Here is a 22,828-nt window from a genome sequence, read left to right on the forward strand (position 1 = left end):
TTTAATGTACCAGGTTAAAGGAAGGTCCTGTCTCCCTTCGTTGTAAATACTGCTATGGGAAAACGATTCCTTTTATTAAACCAGATACCGGCAAACAACAGGATACATAATATCTTGATGGGAGAACTTTTTCTGACACCAGATGCTTACTAAAAGTTAGTACAATCCTCTTATCTCACCCAATGCTCCTCATGTTCTTGGGTACTTTGAGTGGGCATATAAATTACATCTAATTTCCCTCCAAACTCTAATTGCTGAGGGAGCCTCAGGAGATACATATAGAGTGATGGGATTATTTTCATGATACCCGCCGCAGACTAAAAAGTGAGTCAATATGGCACATTCAAATATTTTTTACCCCAGATAGAGTGATATTTTGCTCCCTAAATGTCATTATGTCTTGCAGTACTATATAATCTGCCGCACTCCCACCTCTATGGGCTCTCGTTGCTGCTCAGGAACAGGAGGGAAGAAGGAGAGGTACCCTGCATTGTTGATCTTAAACACATCTGCATAAAAAAAACAAAATGTAAGCTTTTGCATGAACTATCCACCACACTTATTGAACGTGGATATATATATACCCCAATAACCATACATTGTTGTATTTATAGATATGGTGAAATCCTTGATAAAGGCACACAGCCGAAACGTGTAGGATTAGATGCCTTATGTACATCCTAAGTCTAAACCAAGCACGGATAACAGAAAATGACATCCTAAGTCACCATTTTTACATATGTCACTTCTTCTTACCTTTACCACCTCACTTTTGGGTCTCTAGCCCAATTGTAGCACCACTTAATGTACAAAATGTATCTATTTATCTATGATAATTGTATTGAATTTTATTTTATATAAAAAAATTGCATAAATCGCACAAATTGCATTTATGTATAAAATCGCATAAACTTGCCTTAAAAGTCCCACTTATGTTTGGCTTGAGAAACCAAGAATTTTGTATTATACTTCCCCTCTACAGTAGTAGAACACTAGGCAGAAAATAATTCTGGCTACATCCATGGGCAGTCCCAAGGGGTATACTCCCTCTCTCTGCTATAGCCACTTCTGCTTAGTCAAGAGTAAGGACCTATTTCCTTGCTGGGATCTTTGGTTCTGGCAACATTTTTTAAGATAGAACATTTTTTACCCTGGGTTTTTTCCTGTGAGATCTACAATCAACTGCCCGACTGGGCGATGGATACTCTAGATCCAGTGGTCAACCCAGTCTGGGTCAACCCATGGGAAATGGTCCCTTCATCCGGAGGTGTTTCATTAGCTGTAACTGTTGGTATCTCGGCTCAACAGAAAGGTGCAGAGGTTAGTGGCTTGGTCAAGGGATACTCTGGCAGACACCACAGACGTGCTGGTGGCCTGGGGGGGGTCAGTATTGTCTGATTTATGTCTTCCCTTCTCTCAAGCTTCTGCCAAGACTTATACGCAAGATCGAGGCAGAAGGAATTCCGGTCATCATAGTGGCTCTGGACTGGCCTCACCGGGCTTGGTACGCCAATCTCGTGCGGCTGGTCGCCGACGTTCCTTGGCAGCTTCCTCTCAGGGAGGATCTGCTGTTCTAAGGACCGATCTTGCATTCTACTTTACAGTCCCTGGCTTTGACAGCTTGATTTATGAACGCCAGGTGCTGAAGGATAGGGGTTTATCTGAGATCGGTGATTCCCACACTGTTGAAAGCTAGGAAATCTACCTCTAGGAAGATCTACCATTGTACGTGTGTATCTCTTGGGGTTCTTCCTCGCTCGGACCTTGACCTTCCTTCAAAAGGGTTGAACAGAAACTGCCCTTGAGTACCATCAAGGGCCAGGTGTCAGCTTTGTCGGTCTTCTTCCAAAGACCTTTGGCCACACACTCCCTGGTGCGTACCTTTCTTCAGGGTGTCTGACATTTGATTCCTCCAGTGCGGGCTCCGTTGCCGCCGTGGGATCTTAATTTGGTGCTTTCAGTTCTACAGAAGCCTCCCTTTGAAAATAGGAGATTCCCCTGCTTACGCTGTCCCAGAAGTTGGTCTTATTAGTCGCTATCACCTCTGTGCTCACAAGGGGGCTTATTTAGGTCAAGGCTGTTAGAGGTGAGTTGCTGATTTCCTTTTACCTGGCACACTCTGATACATTATGGTATATTTATTACTCATTGGATCCTTTCCTGTACACAGGGTTCTACTGTGCTGGACCGTTGCTGCGGGGGGGGGGGGTTATAGGACATCTACATGCAGTGGGTGTCTGTATACCCTCACATACATATATTTTATATATTTTTTGAGCCTTGAACCTCTCTTTCCCCCTTGGTGGATTTTTTTGAACATGCAAGTAATGTCGGTATGCTTTTTACCATTTACTGGTTTATACCCCTTTTCCATTCCCCGATGTTCACGACCTCCAATCTCCTTGCCTTTCCATTTTCCCTTTTCCCCCTGTTCCTCCTCTCTCCTTTTCCCTTCCCTTATTCCCTGTCCCCTTCTTTTCTCTATTTTCCCCCTCTCTTCTTCATCCTTTTTTCCCCCTCTCCTTCTTCTTCCCCTCTCTTCACCCCCCTTCTGTTTCCCCCTTTTTTCCCCTTCCTCCCTTCCCCCTTTCCTCCCGTCTTTCCCCCCCTTTCTTTCCCCCTTTTTTCTTTTCCCATTCATTCACTTATTCCCTTCCACAGCTCTCCTTCTCTTCTCCCTTTTCCCCCCCTCTTTACACACCCAGTTCTTTCTCTCCCCTCCTCTTTCCTTTCCCCATCACATTTTATTAATATTTTCCCTTCACCTGTTCCGGTCCCCACCCCAAATTAACAATAAAATATTTTATTGTTATCCTATCATTATCAGTGTTTCCCATGTTCAACGGTGTGAGTGTTTTGGTGGCTACACCTTGTGCGCAGCCAGTGATTTCCACTGTCCCCAGGTGAGCCCAAGCCTTCTCCCCACAAGCTTACATATATTGGATGTATGCAATGTTTTCATAGGCAATTTTTGTATGTCTGTCTTCTATGCTATAGACAATGTGTATTTCATCCTATTACATTCCATTGTTATTACTCAGAGTGCGCCCATATCCTCCTGAAGAAGCAGTCTATCCCCGAAACATGTAGAGGAATGCACGCTTGGATTTCACATCGCACACTCTTTTACTGACCAACTAAGTATTGTTTGGATAACTATGTACCACTGTTGGACATTTGTCCTTTTTTAATGATTATGTCTTTTCTGTTTTGAATAAAAATTGTTTTGATTTAATACCCTTTATGTGATGCATTTTCCATTTCCCATCCCCCCATCCCCAGGGACTGTTGTTGTGGGGAACCGATCCCTGTTTTCCCATATCCCCTGGCTCTGTTATATTGATTTTGGGACGTTGGTACCCTTCACTCGATTTGTTATATATCCCAGGCTCAATATTTTCCTCTGTGTGCAGGGTGTCGGAACTGGCAGCGTTATCCAGTCGTTCACCTTACCTGGTGATTCACAGGGATAAGGTCGTTCTTTCACTCCTGTCCGTCGTTCCTTCCAAAAGTTGTCTCTGATTTTCATTCGAATTAAGACATGCTGCCTTCCCTGTGTCCCAGACCTAAACATCCGAAAGAAATTGCCTTGCATGCCTTGGATGTGGTCCTGGCAATTAGGGTGTACCTAGCAGCTACGGGTCTTTCAGGAAGCCAGACTCTCTCTTTGTGCTCATGGATGGACCTCGAAAAGGGTCCACTTCCTCGGTGAACATTTCCAGATGGATCAGACAGATGGTGATTCAGGCCTATTCCATCAGGGGTAAGGTTCCTCCTTTCCCTGTCAAGACGCACTCTACTAGGGCGCTTAGTGCCTCCTGGGCTTTCCGTCATCAGGTGTCAGTGACGCAGGTTTGCAAGTCGGCCACCTGGTCGTCGATACACACTTTTACAAAGTTTTCTAAAGTGGATGTGTTGGCATCTGCCGATGCTTCTTTTGGCCGAAGGGCTTTGCATGCTGCTGTTTAAGAGGACCTGATCCTCTTTGAGGGTGTGTTGTTTTTTTTCAGGTGGGCTCCAGTTGTTTGGTTGAGCTCCTTACATAGTTACATAGTTAGTGAGGTTGAAAAAAGACATCAGTCCATCCAGTTCAACCTATGTTGTCTGGTTGGCTAATGTTTAGCCTTGAGAATTTTTATGTTGTTCCCACCCCTCCTGTTTAACACTGCTTTGGGACGCCCCAATGTTTATGAATATAAGGAGCTGTGTCTGTAAATGAACAAAAGAGAAAATGTGATTTCTTTTATGTTCATTGACGGATACCGCACCCACCCCTCTGTGGAGTTATAATTCTGACACTGCTTGTAACAAAACTGAGTGGCTATAGCAGAGATGAACGAGCAGTCAGAGAAGTCAGCGGCGGGTGCCCTGAGTGCTCACATGAAAGGAAAAATACCCCATGGTGAATTCCACGGCCGACAACCGGAAGTGACGTTTGAGGGCGGAGTCTCCGACGTCAAACGTCACTTCCGGTTGTCGGCCGTGGAACGCGGAAGCCTCCCGGCGAACACGACTATTCTGATCCTGATCTACTGTACGAGTGAGTCTACTACGCCGCTTATTTACAACTGTATGTTACTATTATTCACCATGGGGTATTTTTCCTTTCATGTGAGCACTCAGGGCACCCGCCGCTGACTTCTCTGACTGCTCGTTCATCTCGAAAAGGAACATCTCCATACATCAACATACAGGTTGTACCAAGCTATTTGCGCCACCTAGTGGCCACTCGTGGAATTTCACTTATCCACTTTTTTTTTTTTTTTTATTAATTTATTTTATTTATTTTTTTCACTCACGCTGATACAGATCACGTGGCACATTCATTTGGAAATCACTCACATATCTTCGGTTGTGGGTCTTTTGTCACGACATCGGTTTATATATATATATATATATTTTCTTCGCATTTATTGTTTGATTTGAATATATCTTTGTTATCCATTTATTATTATTTTTAGATATTGCACCATTTGTGGGTTAGTGTTTACCAGTATACTTCCCCTTACACTTCACAAGGGGTATTTTTTATTTCAGAGGTAGCGCCACCACCAATCTTCACACTTCTTTTAGAATATTTTTCTGCACCCCGCTTCCTATGTTTTCATGCACAGGACATGAAAACAAAGCTAAGCAGTTTAACAACGCATGAAAACATAGTCCTAAATGTGTTCTTTAAGGGATTCACGCACTGTATAGTCCTAGTATAGTATATAGATTCAAATATACTGTTGGAGCATTATACAGTCAGGTCCATAAATATTGGGACATTGACACAATTCTAATGTTTTTGGCTCTATACACCACCACAATGGATTTGAAATGAAACAAACAAGATGAGCTTTAACTGCAGACTTTAAGCTTTAATTTGAGGGTATTTACATCCAAATCAGGTGAACGGTGTAGGAATTACAACAGTTTGTATATGTGCCTTCCAGTTTTTAAGGGACCAAAAGTAATGGGACAATTGGCTGCTCAGCTGTTCCATGGCCAGGTGTGTGTTATTCCCTCATTATCCCATTTACAAGGAGCAGATAAAAGGTCCAGAGTTTATTTCAAGTGTGCTATTTGCATTTGGAATCTGTTGCTGTCAACTCTCAATATGAGATCCAAAGAGCTGTCACTATCAGTGAAGCAAGCCATCATTAGGCTGAAAAAACGAACCCATCAGAGAGATGACAGAAACATTAGTTGTGGCCAAATCAACAGTTTGGAATATCCTTACAAAGAAAGAACGCACCGGTGAGCTCAGCAACCCCAAAAGACCCGGAAGACCATGGAAAACAACTGTGGTGGACGACCGAAGAATTCTTTCCCTGGTGAAGAAAACACCCTTCACAGCAGTTGGCCAGATCAAGAACACTCTCCAGGAGGTAGGTGTATGTGTGTCAAAGTCAACAATCAAGAGAAGACTTCACCAGAGTGAATACAGAGGGCTCACCACAAGATGTAAACCATTGGTGAGCCTCAAAAACAGGAAGGCCAGATTAGAGTTTGCCAAACAACATCTAAAAAAGCCTTCACAGTTCTGGAACAACATCCTATGGACAGATGAGACCAAGATCAACTTGTACCAGAGTGATGGGAAGAGAAGAGTATGGAGAAGGAAAGGAACTGCTCATGATCCAAAGCATACCACCTCATCAGTGAAGCATGGTGATGGTAGTGTCATGGCGTGAGCATGTATGGTTGCCAATGGAACTGGTTCTCTTGTATTTATTGATGATGTGACTGCTGACAAAAGCAGAAGGATGAATTCTGAAATGTTTCGGGCAATATTATCTGCTCATATTCAGCCAAATGCTTCAGAACCCATTGGACGGCGCTTCACAGTGCAGATGGAGAATGACCCGAAGCATACTGCTAAAGCAACCAAAGAGTTTTTTAAGGGAAAGAAGTGGAATGTTATGCAATGGCCAAGTCAATCACCTGACCTGAATCCGATTGAGCATGCATTTCACTTGCTGAAGACAAAACTGAAGGGAAAATGCCCCAAGAACAAGCTGGAACTGAACACAGTTGCAGTAGAGTCCTGGCAGAGCATCACCAGGGATGAAACCCAGCATCTGGCGATGTCTATGTGTTCCAGACTTCAGGCTGTAATTGACTGCAAAGGATTTGCAACCAAGTATTAAAAAGTGAAAGTTTGATTTATGATTGTTAATCTGTCCCATTACTTTTGGTCCCTAGGCACATATACAAACTGTTGTAATTCCTACACCGTTCACCTAATTTGGATGTAAATACCCTCAAATTAAAGCTGAAAGTCTGCAGTTAAAGCACATCTTGTTTGTTTCATTTCAAATCCATTGTGGTGGTGTATAGAGTCAAAAAGATTAGAATTGTGTCAATGTCCCAATATTTATGGACCTGACTGTATATTACCCACCCACCTCTAACCCACAGTGATAGGTGGTTGTAAAGAGGGGTACATTATAGCCTGCCCACCTCTGATTACCAATGATAAAGAGATATGCATTATACGTTACCTATCACTGATGAAGGCCCCTTTAAAATGTTGCTATGGGGCCTTGTAAATTCTGATTATGCTCTTCAACAAAGCACAATTTTAAAATATTTAACAATTTCAGTGAATACATAAATGATCTAAATTGTGGCTAACACTCAGAAATGAGGTTTGTGTGTGCATGTTATGCTGCAATTTCTGAATTTAGTGTGACATTTGCAGTACACGATCAAACAGCATTTTTTACTAATTTACTTTTAATTTACGTTTTACAATTTACTAAGAACAGAATACGTGATATGCAGTGCATGCACATAAATATACATGATCAAATTAGTCTACAGTAGGTGTAATTGTATGCAGGAACTGAATTAGAAATTTATATTCTAAATCTGTCAAAGCTGTTTTGAAGGGATTTACTGACAGCTATGTAATACCAGCCTGAACCGACATCAAGGATTAGTCAAACAGAATTTTAAAATGGAGACAAAAAGGGGTAACTAACAATAAATGACATTAAACTCAATTTACTAAACTATAGGATTTTTATTTTTTTGCTATAATGATAGTTTTTAGCTAAGTGATTGTCATTTTCAGCTCTCATTATCTTTCATTGCTGACAATAACTATTGTTATGTCAAATAATGTTCATAATAGCTTAGTGAATTTAGCCTCTTATTTGCATAGAGTTGTTAATGCAAAATAATTTTAAGAGAATTTGAAGAATGACACTTTAAAAGTTTAAAAAACTGATATTTAACCAATTCCTGTCCACCCCAGCATCCTTTAAAAAGTTCTGAATGCGGGGGGGGGGGAGGGGGTAATCATGGTAATCAGTAATCATGGGTCCTCTGTGATTGGCTGTCACAGTGGTCACATGATTGGGAGCCAGTCTTGCCGGCTGCAGATCATTAGTGGAGACCAAGAACTGACAGCTCGTCTTTGTGCTGGGAGAATGCAGTCTCCTCTTTAATTTATCCCAAAGGTGTTCTTTCGGGTTCAGGTCAGGACTCTGCAGGCCAGTCAAGTTCCTCCACCCCAAACTCGCTCATCCATGTCTTTATGGACCTTGCTTTGTGCACTGCTGCGCGGTCATGTTGGAACAGGAAGGGGCCATCCCCAAGCTGTTCCCACAAGGTTGGGAGCATGAAATTGGTCAAAATGTCTTGGTATGCTTACACCTTAAGAGTTCCCTTTACTGGAATAAAGGGGCCAAGCCCAACCCTTGAAAAACAATCCCATACCATAATCCCTCCCCCCTCCACCAAATGACTAAGACCAGTGCACAAAGAAAGGTCTATAAGGACATGGATGAATGAGTTTGGGGTGTAGGAGCTTGACTGGCCTGCACTGAGTCCCGACCTCAACCTGATAGAACACCTTTTGAGATTAATTAGAGCGGAGACTGCGAGCCACGGCTTCTCATCCAAGTGCCTGACCTCACAAATGGGCTTCTGGAAGAATGCTCAAACATTCCCATAGACACACTCCTAAACCTTGTGGACAGCCTTCCCAGGAGAGTTGAAGCTGTTATAGCTGCAAAGGGTGAGCCAACTCTATATTGAACCCTACTGGCTAAGACTGGGACGCCAGTAAAGTTCATGTGCGTGTAAAGGCAGGTGTCCCAATACTTTTGGTAATATAGTGCATGTGCGGCGTGTGGGTGTTAAAGCCCACTATGTATATATATATATATATATATATATATACAGTATATATATATATATATATATATATATATGTATATATATATATATAAATGCTAAGGCTGAACTCCAAGTAGGATCCTAATTTGAATACTTACAGTACAGTGTGCATATCTCATACCTGAGAACAGGTGTGGAAGATACCATAACTGTAGTAGTCTGTGCTACTACAGTAATTAAGGCAATCCTGCATACTGACCACAGTGGGGCAGTCTACAGAAGATCTAAAGGCTCTTTTACGCCGATCCGCTCCATTCAGCAAGGGATCTGTGAGCAGCTCCCTTGCTGAATCAGAACTGAATGGGACAGAGATCAGCTTTTTCACATCCGCTCCTGTTCAGTTTGTGTCCGAATTTACACAGCAGACACAGGCGTCAGATGTCAGTTTACATCAGGGTACCTTTGATCTGTCACATTTAGGTCAAGAAAAACGAAAAAGGACACAGTCATGACCTGAGGGTAGGTGGGTGTAAATGGACACAAGTCCGTTTACATTAGGCTGCCCATGGAGTTGCATGGAGCATCCGATCAGGTCTGCCTGAAGAACTGACAGTCTTGATAAATAAAATGCATTCTCTGATCTGATCAGGTGGAAATCACGACCTTAACTTCCCTCCTCTTTACTCCGTCACTGTATACAATGGGGCAACTGCTCGGCACAGGACCCGGACTCAAGGACCAACGAAAGTATGCAATTATTAAGATCATACCTGGAGTTCAGCTTTAAAATAATGTGTATAGTTAAAAAGTTTCAGAAATCTATCAACCACTTTGTTATGTCCCCTTTTTATTATGGCAGCAGACAGGGGATATCAACCCTGCCTGGGGAGATTTGCTTCCTTTATTTGTCCTGGTGACAATAGTCACTAGTACTAAAAGCAAGGGAAATCCAAAATGTTAAGTTGTTGCTGGAACAGGAATAGAAAGGAAATCTTCCAATGGGGACTCCTGTATTAGAAAGCTTTTCCTCTCACTTAAGAGAAAAGGAAGGAGAGAGAAAGAGAGGAAAGGAAAAGGGGAAAAACAAAAAAACAAAAAAGATGGAAGGGGTTTACCCTTTGAAAACAATATTGTCTGGTCTATTTAGTTATCGGAGAGGGCCGAGCGATTTTCTGTAGAAGTGGTAAAATCTATCCAGCAATAACACCAGGTTTTCTGAAACTGTTCCTCCTTGTAATCATGTGCGGCTATAAGTTCCATAATAGTTTGAATTTCATGGAGTTTGGTCATTAATGGAGGGGTAGTTGAATGCCATCATAGGAGAATACTAGCCCTAGCCAGTTGATAAAATGGATACGTAAGGTCTCCTTATACTCTTTTATGGTATTTGAGTCAAGTCAAAAAAAGAAAGCTGCTGGGTTCACACTGAGTTTGATACCTGTATATTTAAATATCAATGTAATCATGGGTTTCCAGAAAGATTTTAATACTGGCAGTGGGCACACTTAGAATATATATAATAAGGCACTATATATTAAAAAAATGTACCAGTATGTACAGAGGGGTAAGTACTGAGGATCCATCTTATGGTAAGTTGATGATACACTGACACCAGGAGAGAAGTGTATATATTCTGTTTCCTGTACCTAGAAGCCTTAGGGGAGGATGTTCTCTTCTTGGTCAGCCCAGAAGGTGGTTACCAGGGCTCCCATTTATGTAAAAGTGGGAAAATCACTGGGGAGCTCAGGGGGTTGAGGCAGTAGTAGGAAGTAGCTAGAGTGTCTTAGAGGTTCTGTCTCAAGGCAAAGTTCTTCAAAGTCCATTATTGGCTGTGTGGGAGTCTGTCCCTTGTACTGTTTAATAAGGAACTCATAAAGTTGCTTTGCACTCCACAACAAGCATGGGGGTGTAAATTTGTGATCTTGAGAGCAGATTTGCAACCATCTATAAATAGAATGAGTTTAGGCCATCCCTTTTGAGAGAGCTTTAGGGGTCAAAAAGTCCCATCTTGAAGTCCTGGGGCTAATAGGATGGGTTTACCTATAAGGGGAGTCATGAGAGATAGCTAATTATGTTTGGTGGACCTTAAGGGTGTTATCGATCAATGGATGTGATTTGATCTGCAGTGGAATACTAGTAACAAATTGTTTCAGCTGGATCCATATTTTCAAAGTATGGTACCTGCACTAGTCTAAAGGCCCGTACACACGATAAGAAAATCTGTAGGGAAAATTCGTCCGACGACCGATCTGTCGATTTTCGGATTGTTAGTATGGTGCATTCGACAGCCGACTCCGACTTTTCGGCTGACAAAATCCTGATGTGCAGGCTATATAATTTTTGTCGTCCCTCAAAACAATGTACGATTTTCATCTCATTAGTACAGATTTAGACGGAAAAAAATCTTAAGAGCAAGACTAGGCATGCTCAGAGACGAAAGAACACATACAAAACAATCCAGCACATGACATCACTTCTGAAGTAGAATTCTGTCGTACGGGAAAATTCGTATGAAAATAACCTCTTCACTTTCCACATCAGACTAACATGCCACAAAAAAACGGACGACAGATCGTTCGATAATCTGATCGTGTGTACGGGGCTTAACTCCCTAAACATGTGGATCACTTTGCTATATAGTAGCGGAACTGGGAACCCTATACCATCCATGGACTTTACCTTCAACAGGAAATTGAAGTTAAATCTGTGGGCTTTGTGGGTCCAGAGGAAGTGGAAAGGGGTTAGGATGTGAGCTGGCAGGATCTAAAGGAGATACAGAAGCCTGGGTAGTATTTTACTTTTTTAGATCATTAGCAAATCCAACTACCTTATGATGTGTTGTACATATTTGCAAGTCCTTATTGCTAAGGTTGGCAGGGGTTCCGGCGTTAAAAAATAAAATTAGAGGGCAAGGAGATTTAATATTACATTTCATTTTTTTCTTGATGACTGACCAATTCCAGGCTTTTTGGATACATACAGAACAGGAAACTTAAATAAGCTTTTTTGATAATATGAATATATGTTGGTTTTCTTATTGAATCAGGTCCCTAATGTACCTCTATTTCCAACACGAAGCTACAGGTACCTACATATAAACATGAATGCTTAACAGAGAGGTCATTGACAGTACAATTTCTTCTTCTATCCTCCTACAGAAGCTTCCCCTAGTTGTAGGATGAACAGGTCCTTTAAACTGTCTGTTCTTTCATGTGTTCTACAGGTCAACAGAGGGGTATTCATTCCTGCCGAGGTAGAAAAGACAGCATGCATAAAATGTGAGCATGGAAAGGAGAACAAGGAAGTACCTTATGCATCAGCCAAGTGAAGCATTTAGCACATTGGTAAGCAAGGAGTGCTTGTATACAGAATTCATGCTCAAAGTGAGTTGGAGTTAATGAAACCTTGCTCCTGATACGGGACGATCACTTATACAGTAGCTAGCAAGATGGGTCGAGTAGGATTTACCGTTATATTTGTAATTACCATATTGCTCTTGGGTCAGATCAGTGGACAGACTTCTAGAGTAAAAAACAAGAAGGATCGTCGCTCCAAGGATAAAGGTGAGACCTGTGAGAATTTTGCTAATCTGACTTTATCAAATTCTAGTTGCACAATGTATGGCTCAGAAACTCAAGCATGGTCACAACAATTAATAGGGGGGGGGGAGGGGGAAATCAATATTGTTAACCTTTTTGGGGTCTCAGAACAACAATATGAGGGTACTTAGGGCCAACACAACAATTTAAAGCATATCTAAACCCTATCCTATCTAAATACTGAAGTTTACCAGTCCTGGGATGTGGTGGTTGCATTGGTTTTCTTTTTTTTAAGGTTTAGTACATCTTGGAAAAGAAAATGAAAATAGATTTTTGGGGATCAGAAAGGAATTTTTCCCCCGCTGGAGCAAATTGGATCATGCTTTCCTGGGTTTTTTTTTGCCTTCCTCTGGATCAACTGTGGGTATAGGATTGTGTATATGGGATTGTATTATTTATTCTTCCTTTTACTGGTTGAACTAGATGGACTTGTGTCTTTTTTTCAACCAGACTAACTATGTAAGATATCTGTGTGCAATAAGTTGCTAAGTAAAACAATGTTAGTATTGTTAAAGGTATCAGCTATTTCTGTGATCTACAGAACACCTCCCTCTATGTAAATGAGCTGAGGATAGTGGATGGTGCTTGTAATCCATATCAAGAGAGTGGTCTAGGGTGAGAATGCTGCTCCTCCAATGATGCAGTACGGAGAGAGGGTGATGTCATTCTACGACAGAAAGTGTGTTACTAGCAGCATTACCTGGAAAAAAAGAAAAGAAATACAGTCACATCTAAAGACTGGTAGGCTGCAATAAGTTACCTTATGGTTCTTGGGTTTGGATATGCTTTAACAATGGCCATTGCTGACCAGGCAACTGCAGTGGGCCCTGGCAGCATTGGGGGCCCAGAACTGACTGGCTACATAGTAATTATTGCAGAAAGAAAGAAATAGTGTTTGGCAAATATATAATGGATAATTATATATTAGGAACCTCTAACACTGCTATGAAAGCAAAAAGTATTCTGATCTATCTATGGCCGGCTTAAGTGAACTTTTTCAATGACTGAATTTTTTGTTGAGAAAACAAGAGAAAATTAGATGAGTCCAATGTATGTTTAATTGCAAATTACTAACACAGCTCTATTTAAACCTCATGGTGTTCTAGAGCAGTGGTCGCCAACATTTCGGAGCTATCGGACCACTAAACTCACAATTTTGAATCATATGGGCCACTAACATGAATTTTACATGCCTTATACACACAATGCTCCGGCTCTCTGCCCCCTCCCCCTGAATCACACTGCTGCCTTATACACACAGTACTCCGGCTCTCTGCCCCCTCCCCCTGAATCACACTGCTGCTTTATACACACAATGCTCCGGCTCTCTGCCCCCTCCCCCTGAATCACACTGCTGCCTTATACATACAGTGCTCCGACTCTCTGCCCCCCTCCCCCTGAATCACACTGCTGCCTTATACACACAGTACTCCGGCTCTCTGCCCCCTCCCCCTGAATCACACTGCTGCTTTATACACACAATGCTCCGGCTCTCTGCCCCCTCCCCCTGAATCACACTGCTGCCTTATACATACAGTGCTCCGACTCTCTGCCCCCCTCCCCCTGAATCACACTGCTGCCTTATACACACAATGTTCCGGCTCTCTGCCCCCTCCCCCTGAATCACACTGCTGCTTTATACACACAATGCTCCGGCTCTCTGCCCCCTCCCCCTGAATCACACTGCTGCCTTATACACACAGTGCTCCGGCTCTCTGCCCCCTCCCCCTGAATCACACTGCTGCCTTATACACACAATGCTCTGACTCTCTGCCCCCCTCCCCTTGAATCACACTGCTGCCTTATACACACAGTGCTCCGACTCTCTGCCCCCCTCCCCCTGAATCACACTGCTGCCTTTTACACACAGTGCTCCGGTTCTCTGCCCCCTCCCCCTGAATCACACTGCTGCCTTATACACACAGTGCTCTGACTCCCTGCCCCCTCCCCCTGAATGACACTGCTGCCTTATACACACAGTGCTCCGACTCTCTGCCCCCCTCCCCCTGAATCACACTGCTGCCTTATACACACAATGCTCCGGCTCTCTGCCCCCTCCCCCTGAATCACACTGCTGCCTTATACACACAGTGCTCTGACTCTCTGCTCCCCTCCCCCTGAATCACACTGCTGCCTTATACACACAATGCTCCGGCTCTCTGCCCCCTCCCCCTGAATCACACTGCTGCCTTATACACACAGTGCTCTGACTCTCTGCTCCCCTCCCCCTGAATCACACTGCTGCCTTATACACACAATGCTCCGGCTCTCTGCCCCCTCCCTCTGAATCACACTGCTGCCTTATACACACAATGCTCCGGCTCTCTGCCCCCTCCCCCTGAATCACACTGCTGCCTTATACACACAGTGTTTCGGCTCTCTGCCCCCTCCCCCTGAATCACACTGCTGCCTTATACACACAATGCTCCGGCTCTCTGCCCCCTCCCCCTGAATCACACTGCTGCCTTATACACACAGTGCTCTGACTCTCTGCCCCCCTCCCCCTGACTCACACTGCTGCCTTATACACACAATGCTCCGGCTCTCTGCCCCCTCCCTCTGAATCACACTGCTGCCTTATACACACAGTGCTCCGGCTCTCTGCCCCCTCCCCCTGAATCACACTGCTGCCTTATACACACAGTGTTCCGGCTCTCTGCCCCCTCCCCCTGAATCACACTGCTGCCTTATACACACAGTGCTCCGGCTCTCTGCCCCCTCCCCCTGAATCACACTGCTGCCTTATACACACAATGCTCCGGCTCTCTGCCCCCTCCCCCTGAATCACACTGCTGCCTTATACACACAATGCTCCGGCTCTCTGCCCCCTCCCCCTGAATCACACTGCTGCCTTACACAGACTCCTCATTGGATCTCACCTCCTTATCCAGCTATGTGTTTGAGCTTCATGCTTCCTCCCACATTCTATGATCAGCACTGCCATTGGACTTCCCCTCCTTCTTCACCTCCTGCTCTCTGCACTACTCCTGGTGCCTCCCTCTGAGTTCACAGAAGCGGGAACTACAAAAGGAAGTGTCAGGAATCAATGCTAGCTCACAGTATTGACTGTCAGCAGGCATTGAGAATAACACTGGAAGCAACATTGGGCAGTATACATCCGCCACAATGTTGATTTGCAGTAGAACCCCTGGGGACCACCAAAGTTTTCTCATGGACCATCAGTAGTCCACAGACCACTGGTTAGTGACCACTGTTCTAAACACACAAAATTGATGATGCCCTTTTATACATACACACCTCCTCATTTCTACAGCCCCTGCATGTGTACCCCATAGCGTAGGCTTCAGCCGCATGAACAAACTGCTCATTTACCATGAATGAGCCAGAAAACTAGTGTAAATGAGCCCTTAATTATTTTTAAATTGTTTTTTAAAATGTGTTATTATTTTTTCCAACATTTTTTTCCATATATGTGTTGGAAGGCTATGTTGAAATATCAGGGGTCTATCCACACCCCTGATGTTTCACATTTGAGACAGAGAAAAGACTTGAGGACATAGAACTCCAATCCTTCCTCTGCAGCCTAAGCTGCACTGCGTATGAATGAACAGGAAGTGTTCTGTACAGAGACTCCTGTTCATTCACAAATTTAACATATCCTTTTGTATTAAAATACACAGTTCTCAATGTAGTGATCTACTTAGTTTTAAAATGATGTTCACATTTATTACATGCCTCCTTATTCTGATTGTGCCAAAAAAAAAAAAGAATGCAACCATTTAAAGGCTGTATAAAAGGTGTAGTGTAGTAAGACACTTTGGAGTCTATTTTAGAAGCATTTGTTGGATGAATGTCACAAGCTTTTATCCAGGATACATAAATATTCCCTATACTATAACTTCTTATGATTATCACCTCCACCTAGTGGCAAAAATGCAGTATATTTTCTGATTAACCACTTCAGCTCTGGAAGGTTTACACCCCTTCTTGACCAGGTCATTTCTTGCAATACGGCACTGCGTTACTTTACCTGACAATTGCGTGGTTGTGCGACACTGTACCCAAATAAAATGTTTCCCCTACAAATAGAGCTTTCTTTTGGTGGTATTTGATCACCTCTGCGGTTTTTATTTTTTGCGCTATAAAGAAATAAAAACTGACAATTTTGAAAAAAGAAAACAGTAATTTTTTACTTTCTGCTATAAAACATTCCCAATAAAAAATGTAAAAAATCGAATTTCTTCATCAATTTTGACCAATATGTATTCTGCTACAAATTTTTGGTAAAAAATTCTAATAAGCGTATATTGATTGGTTTGCGCAAAAGTTATGACGTCTACAAACTATGGGATATTTTTATGGAATTTTTATGTATTTATTTATCATTTGGAGGCGATCAGCAACTTATAGTGGGACTGCGACATTGCGGTGGACAGACTGGATACTAAGTGATACTTTTGACACTTTTTTGGGGAACAGTGACAGCAATACAGTGATCTGTGCTAAAAATATGCACTGTCACTGTACTAATGACGCTGGCTGGGAAGGGGTTAACATCAAGGGTGATTAAAGGATTAAATATGTTTCTAGGGAGTGCTTACTAACTGTGAGGGAGGTGCTTGTACTGTGAGAAGGTAGAGATCCGTGTTCCTGCTTAACAGAAACACAGGATCACTACCTTCCCTTCTCACAGAACTATGATCTGCCTTGTTTACATAGGCAGACCGCCGTTTTTCTTCTCTCGGGAACGATCGGCAGGTCCCGGTGGACATTGAGTCTGCTGAATGCACTGATTGGCTTCTGCTGTGTACAATTACAATGGGAGCAGGTTTCTGGCGGGGCGCGCATGCGCGTTCCAGACCCGGAAGTGCAGAATCACGTACCTATAGGAAAGCCGCCTTGCCACCATATATACAGTATGCATTCAGCAAGCGCTTAAGGCGGAGCTCCACCCAAAAGGGGAAGTTCCGCTTTAAGGACTCTTTCCTCACTCCTCTTGAACATTTGGCACTTTTGAGGAACGGGGGGAGCGGGTACCTGATTTTGACAGGTACCCGCTTCCCACTTCTGTTCTGAGTGCCATGGCGCTTGGAAACAGAAGTTCTCCCCCCCTCCCCAATGCAGTCTTCTGGGACACTGACAGGTCTCAGAAGACTGCATCTACCATTCATGATGCGCAGCGCGACTCACGCATGCGCAGTTGGCATCCGGCTGTGAAGCCGCAAGCTGTCACAGCCCTGTGCCCATAGTGAAGGTTTCAGGGACCGAAGACAGTGGGGGAGACCGACTGGTGTGAGACAGCTATGTGGCTGTTTTTTTGTTTTTTTAATTTAATTTTTTCCGCAGGTGACTTTAAGGTCTTTCAGAAAAAATATTCTGCATTCTGGCCACTAGATGGCGCTGACAGTCAAAGGAAGTCATAGTATTAGAGAAAATACAGGAAAAATTCACCCAACAAATGTTTTATAGATAGACCAATTTAATTAGTTACATGGTACTTTTTTTATAGAGGTCTATACACCAGCCAAAAAAGGACATCTGTGGAGGAAAGAAGGATGGAGGGATTTAGTCCCAGATGAGGAACAGTTGGGAGCTATGTGTTTATCTGAAAAGTCTTTAACAAGTACAGTCTAATAAAATTGCTAATTCTCCCAAATAAGTCCCTGCAAGTACATTGGGTCCATTTCAGTGTTTACCCAGCTCAGACAGGAAATGTGCTGTGGATTCTCTGGAAAAAAAAAAGCATGAAAAGAATATTTGGAGAAGAACATGTAAAAAAGAAGATCACCGCGTCCAAAATACAAGGACACTGTGCTCTAGTAAACAGCAGGAAGGATAATATTTAAATAGCTGCTAAGAACATGGTGACATCTGACGGTGTAATCAGAGCTTAGCTTTTAGAATTCTCTTTGTAAAATGAGTTATATTCTGAAACAAGCTTAGTACATTTCATTGAGCCCCTTTCATAAAGAATCCATTGGAGTCCAAAACTTCCCAGCTTTTCCGATGGATGTGCGGCGGTGAGGAACAATCTAAAAGTATTATAATGCAATGGGTATTATTGTGGACGGGCTTGATTGTAGGCAACAATGATTATTGTCAATTGTAGTTCTTAACCACTTAAGCCCCAGAGGATTTGGCTGCTCAAAGACCAGGCCCTATTTAACGGACAATTGCGCAGTCGTGCGATGCTGTACAAAATTGAAATTGACGTCCTTTTTTTCCCACAAACAGAGCTTTCTTTTGGTGGTATTTGATCACCTGTGCAATTTTTATTTTTTTGCACTATAAACAAAAAAAGAGAGACAATTTTGAAAAAAATAACAATATTTTTTACATTTTTTTATATGAAATTCTAAAAAAAAAATGTAAAAATCAAAATTTTTTAACATTTTAGGCCAATTTGTTTTCTGCTACATATCTTTGGTAAAAAAAAATCGCAATAAGCGTATTTTTATTGGTTTGCGCAAAAGTTATTGCGTTTACTAACTACGGGAAAGATTTATGTCATTTGTATTGTTTTTTTAGTAATGGCGGCGATCTGCAATTTTTTTTGCGGGACTGCGACATTGTGGCGGACAGATCGGACCCCTGACTGACATTTTTGACACTTTTGGGAGTACCAGTGACATTACTACAGTAATCAGTACTATAAATATGCACTGTTACTGTAAAAATGACACTGGCCGGGAAGGGGTTAACTTTATTGGTGATCAAGGGGTTAAGTGTGTCCCTAGGGGCGTGATTCTAACTGTCAGGGGGCGTGGCTTGTTAGATCATCACAGAGACATACGATCCTGTATAGCAGGATCACATAGCCTCAGTGATGATCTAAGGGAGAATGACAGGCGGCTGTGTTTATATCAGCCATCTGTCTTTCTCCCTCTCCTGAGGGAGATCGCGAGTGGCCGGCGGCAGAGGCGTAACTAGAGCCTTCAGGGCCCCGATGCAAGAAACCATGAAGGGCCCCCCCAGATCCCTGGCCGGGGCCCTTCCCTTCAAGCCCAGGGCTCTTCCCACTAATCCTGGGGCTCTTTATTCTCGTTGCATGGCCTTTTATTACGGTCCCGCAGCAGGATCCTTTCACAAGTTCTGCAGTGGGCTCCCTTCCTGCAATCTTGGGGCCTCCCCACAGTGGTGCAATGCCAGGGCCCGGTCGCAAGTGTGACTTTTGCAATCCTGGAAGTTCACCCACTGGTTTGCTACTGGGCCCCCTGGAGCATGGGGCCCGGTAGCAATCGCAAACCCCTGCAACCCCTGTAGTTACGCCCCTGGCCGGCGGACATCGGAGCACGGTCACACGCGCGGGGATGGCAGGGAACGCGCTCGCCCCCTACAGGCTCGTGGGTGAGCGACATACAGGTACGTCACTTTGCCTGTAGGGGGCTGACTGCCGCAGTATATGGTCGTGTGGCAGTCGGCAAGTGGTGAATAGGAAGAGCGTGACCAAGAACCACCAGGTCTGTCAATCAAATGACGCATGTAAGTGGATTGGACAGACCAGGAGTGTGAGACCCCCGCATCCTCCCACTACAGCACATCCCCACTCACTATAAAAAGATCTATACAGGGGATGGTACAAAGTTTAATCTTAAAGTGACATTTTCACCTGGTTATCTGGACAGTAAGTCTGTTGTTTTTCAAAGAATAAGCTGTCCCACAGATGTAGACGTTACAAGGTTGAGACAAACCATTTACCACTGACAGTGGTGCTTACAATTATCAACTTTTATTTATTCATATAAAACCTTTATCTCAAAAGGAAAAACAAATGTTGCTGTAACTGTGAGCTGGAGTTTGGCTTCAAATTGTTTAAAGTGTAGTTAAATCAGCTAGCACATCTAACACTCCACTCCCCCAGACTGACAATGCTGCTGTCCTAAGGTGTCTCTATTAGTGATCGACCGATATTGTTTTTTATTGCCGATACCGATATTTTGGTCATCGCGTATCGGTATCGGCCGATATTTTCGTACATTTAAAAAAAAAATTTTTTTTTTTTTCTTCACAGGTACAGTTGTGGAGGGATCTGGGGGTCTAAAAGACCCCAAACCCCACCTCTGCACATAAAAGCATTCAGAATGTCAAGTTTGGCTGTTTTGAATGCTGTAATTTTTTTTAAATTGATGCAGAGTATCCGGAAGTGATATCATGACATTACTTCCGGGTTTTTGCATGGAGACCCGATCAGAGCGGAATGCGGCTTTGATCGGGCCTTCGGCGGCCGTGCAGGCTGGTTGCCCGGGTCTCCCGGTGGGATGGGAGACCCGGGCGAGCCGCGGAAGGTGGAGGGAGACTTCCCTGTAATGACAGCCAAGTGGCTTCTCAGACGCATCGGTTGTCATTACAAGGCAGCCGACCATCGGCTATGGACGCCGGTACCGGGGTGATGCCTCTAGCTGCAGGCATCACTCCAGTACAGCACTTTCCCGAAATATCGACAATATCGGTAACCTCAGGGGCCGATTCCGATATATCGGGGAAAGTGGATATCGGCCTCGCCGATAATCGTTCGATCCCTAGTCGATATTGCTCCTTCTTCAAGAGTGTAGGCATTCCAATACAGGAGGTGTGATGTCAGATCACCAGGTGAAAACAGAGGGGGAAAAAAGCTTAAAAAAAGATAACGAATGCAGCCACCAAATCTAATGATTGGTAAACTGCAATACATTACATTTTGGGTTTTGGATTTATTACACCTTGAATGCATGACACCACAACTCCAAGGCCATGTGTTCTAGGGAGCTGTGATGAAGAAAAAGTACACGTGCGGTCTTTCATCTGTTGCCTTTTGTTGCCAGTCTATATCAGAATGCTGTTTTAAAGGAAGACATATTATAAATGTGCAAAATACTGCATGCTAAAGCATAACACACTGCAACACAACACTACAGTGTAAAGGGGACCCTTAAAGTGAATGTGTAAGCAAACCTTTTTTTAATTTTGGATAGACTACAAAAGGGTTAAATCCCCTGCTAAGGATTGCACTGTTATCTGTGTACAATTGGGGGAATTTCCATTCACTTCCTGTCCCAGAGGTGCAACAGGAAGTTAGAGGAAATCTCCCAAAGTGAGGGAAACTACTGGCTTATCATATTTCTCAACAAATCAATCACTTATAGTTTGTATTGATGCTGATTGCATAAAGTTTTTATATCTGTTTCTGTTTGGAAAATCTTTTAGCTTCAACTCTTCTGGGAAGGCTGTCCACAAGGTTTAGGAGTGTGTCTATGGGAATGTTTGACCATTCTTCCAGAAGCGCATTTGTGAGGCCAGGTACTGATGTTGGACAAGAAGGCCTGGCTCGCAGTCTCCAAACTTATTCATCTCAAAGGTGTTCTATCCGGTTGAGGTCAGGACTCTCTGCATGCCAGTCAAGTTCCTCCACCCCAAACTCGCTCATCCATGTCTTTATGGACCTTGCTTTGTACACTGGTCCAAATCATTTGGTGGAGGAGTAATATGATATAGGGTTGGTTTTCAGGGGTTGGGCTTGGCCCCTTAGTTCCAGTGAAGGGAACTCTTAAGGCATCAGCATACCAAGACATTTGTGGACAATTTCATGCTCCCAACTTTGTGGGAACAGTTTGGGGATGGCCCCTTTCCTGTTCCAAAATTACTGTGCACCAGTGCACAAAGCAAGGTCCATAAAGACATGGATGAGAAAGTTTGGGGGGAGGAGGAACTTGACTGGCTTACAAAACGTTCTGACCTCAACACAATGGAACACCTTTGGGAGGAAAAAAACAGAGACTGCGAGCCAGGCCTTCTCTTCAACATCAGTGTCTGACCTCACAAATGTGCTTCTGGAAGAATGGTCAAACATTCCCATAGACACACTCCTAAACCTTGTGGAAGCCTTCCCAGAAGAGTTGAAGCTGTTATAGCTGCAAAGGGTGGGCCAACTCATTATTGAACCCTATTGAACACACAGGTTTGAGGTCCCCCCACGGTGGCGGAACACCAGAGCCCAGTTGCAAGTGCGACCTTTAGGACCCTGGTAGCCACTGGTGTCAGTAGTTTTTTATTTTTGTTGTTTTAAAATGTATATTTTACTATTTAGTTTTATTTTATTTTTTTACAATTTGATTTTTTTAAAAAAAGTTTTACATATTTTTTTTAGCACCCCCGTTGGGGGGCTTTGGTGAAATATCAGAGGTCTGAACAGACCCCTGATGTCTCACTTTTGAGACAGAGATAGAGACTGAAGAAAGACTCATCAGTCCCTTTCTCTGCCTCTTCAGCTGCACAGAATGAATGAACAAAAATAGCTCTGTACAGAGCTTCCCAATCATTCATAAACTGAAGCATAGTAAACTAAGAAGGGGCTAGTACCTGCACCTTTTCCCTGAGAAAAAAAGCCATATATATATATATATATATATATATATATACAGTGGGTACGGAAAGTATTCAGACCCCCTTAAATTTTTCACTCTTTGTTATATTGCAGCCATTTGCTAAAATCATTTAAGTTCATTCATCTTCCTCATGAATGTACACATAGCACCCCATACTGACAGAAAAACACAGAATTGTTGACATTGTTGCAGATTTATTAAAAATGAAAAACTGAAATATCACATGGTCCTAAGTATTCAGACCCTTTGCTCAGTATTTAGTAGAAGCCCCCTTTTGATCTAATACAGCCAAGA

General features: G+C 43.2%; 1 protein-coding gene and 1 long non-coding RNA gene across 2 annotated transcripts in view; both read left to right on the forward strand.

The window, feature by feature from the left end:
* LOC309565261 overlaps window positions 1–22,828 on the forward strand; it is a 643,481-nt gene that overhangs the window by 544,625 nt on the left and 76,028 nt on the right. The gene's annotated exons all lie outside the window — the stretch shown is intronic.
* CLEC3A (C-type lectin domain family 3 member A) overlaps window positions 12,023–22,828 on the forward strand; it is a 31,200-nt gene continuing 20,394 nt past the window's right edge. The window contains exon 1 of the mRNA XM_082270669.1: window positions 12,023–12,176. Coding sequence (XP_082126795.1) covers window positions 12,062–12,176 — 115 coding nt within the window. The 5' untranslated portion in view covers window positions 12,023–12,061. The remainder of the gene's footprint in view (window positions 12,177–22,828) is intronic.

Source organism: Pelophylax lessonae (assembly GCF_965119305.1).
Source record: "Pelophylax lessonae genome assembly, chromosome: 10".
Taxonomy (NCBI): Eukaryota; Metazoa; Chordata; class Amphibia; order Anura; family Ranidae; genus Pelophylax; species Pelophylax lessonae.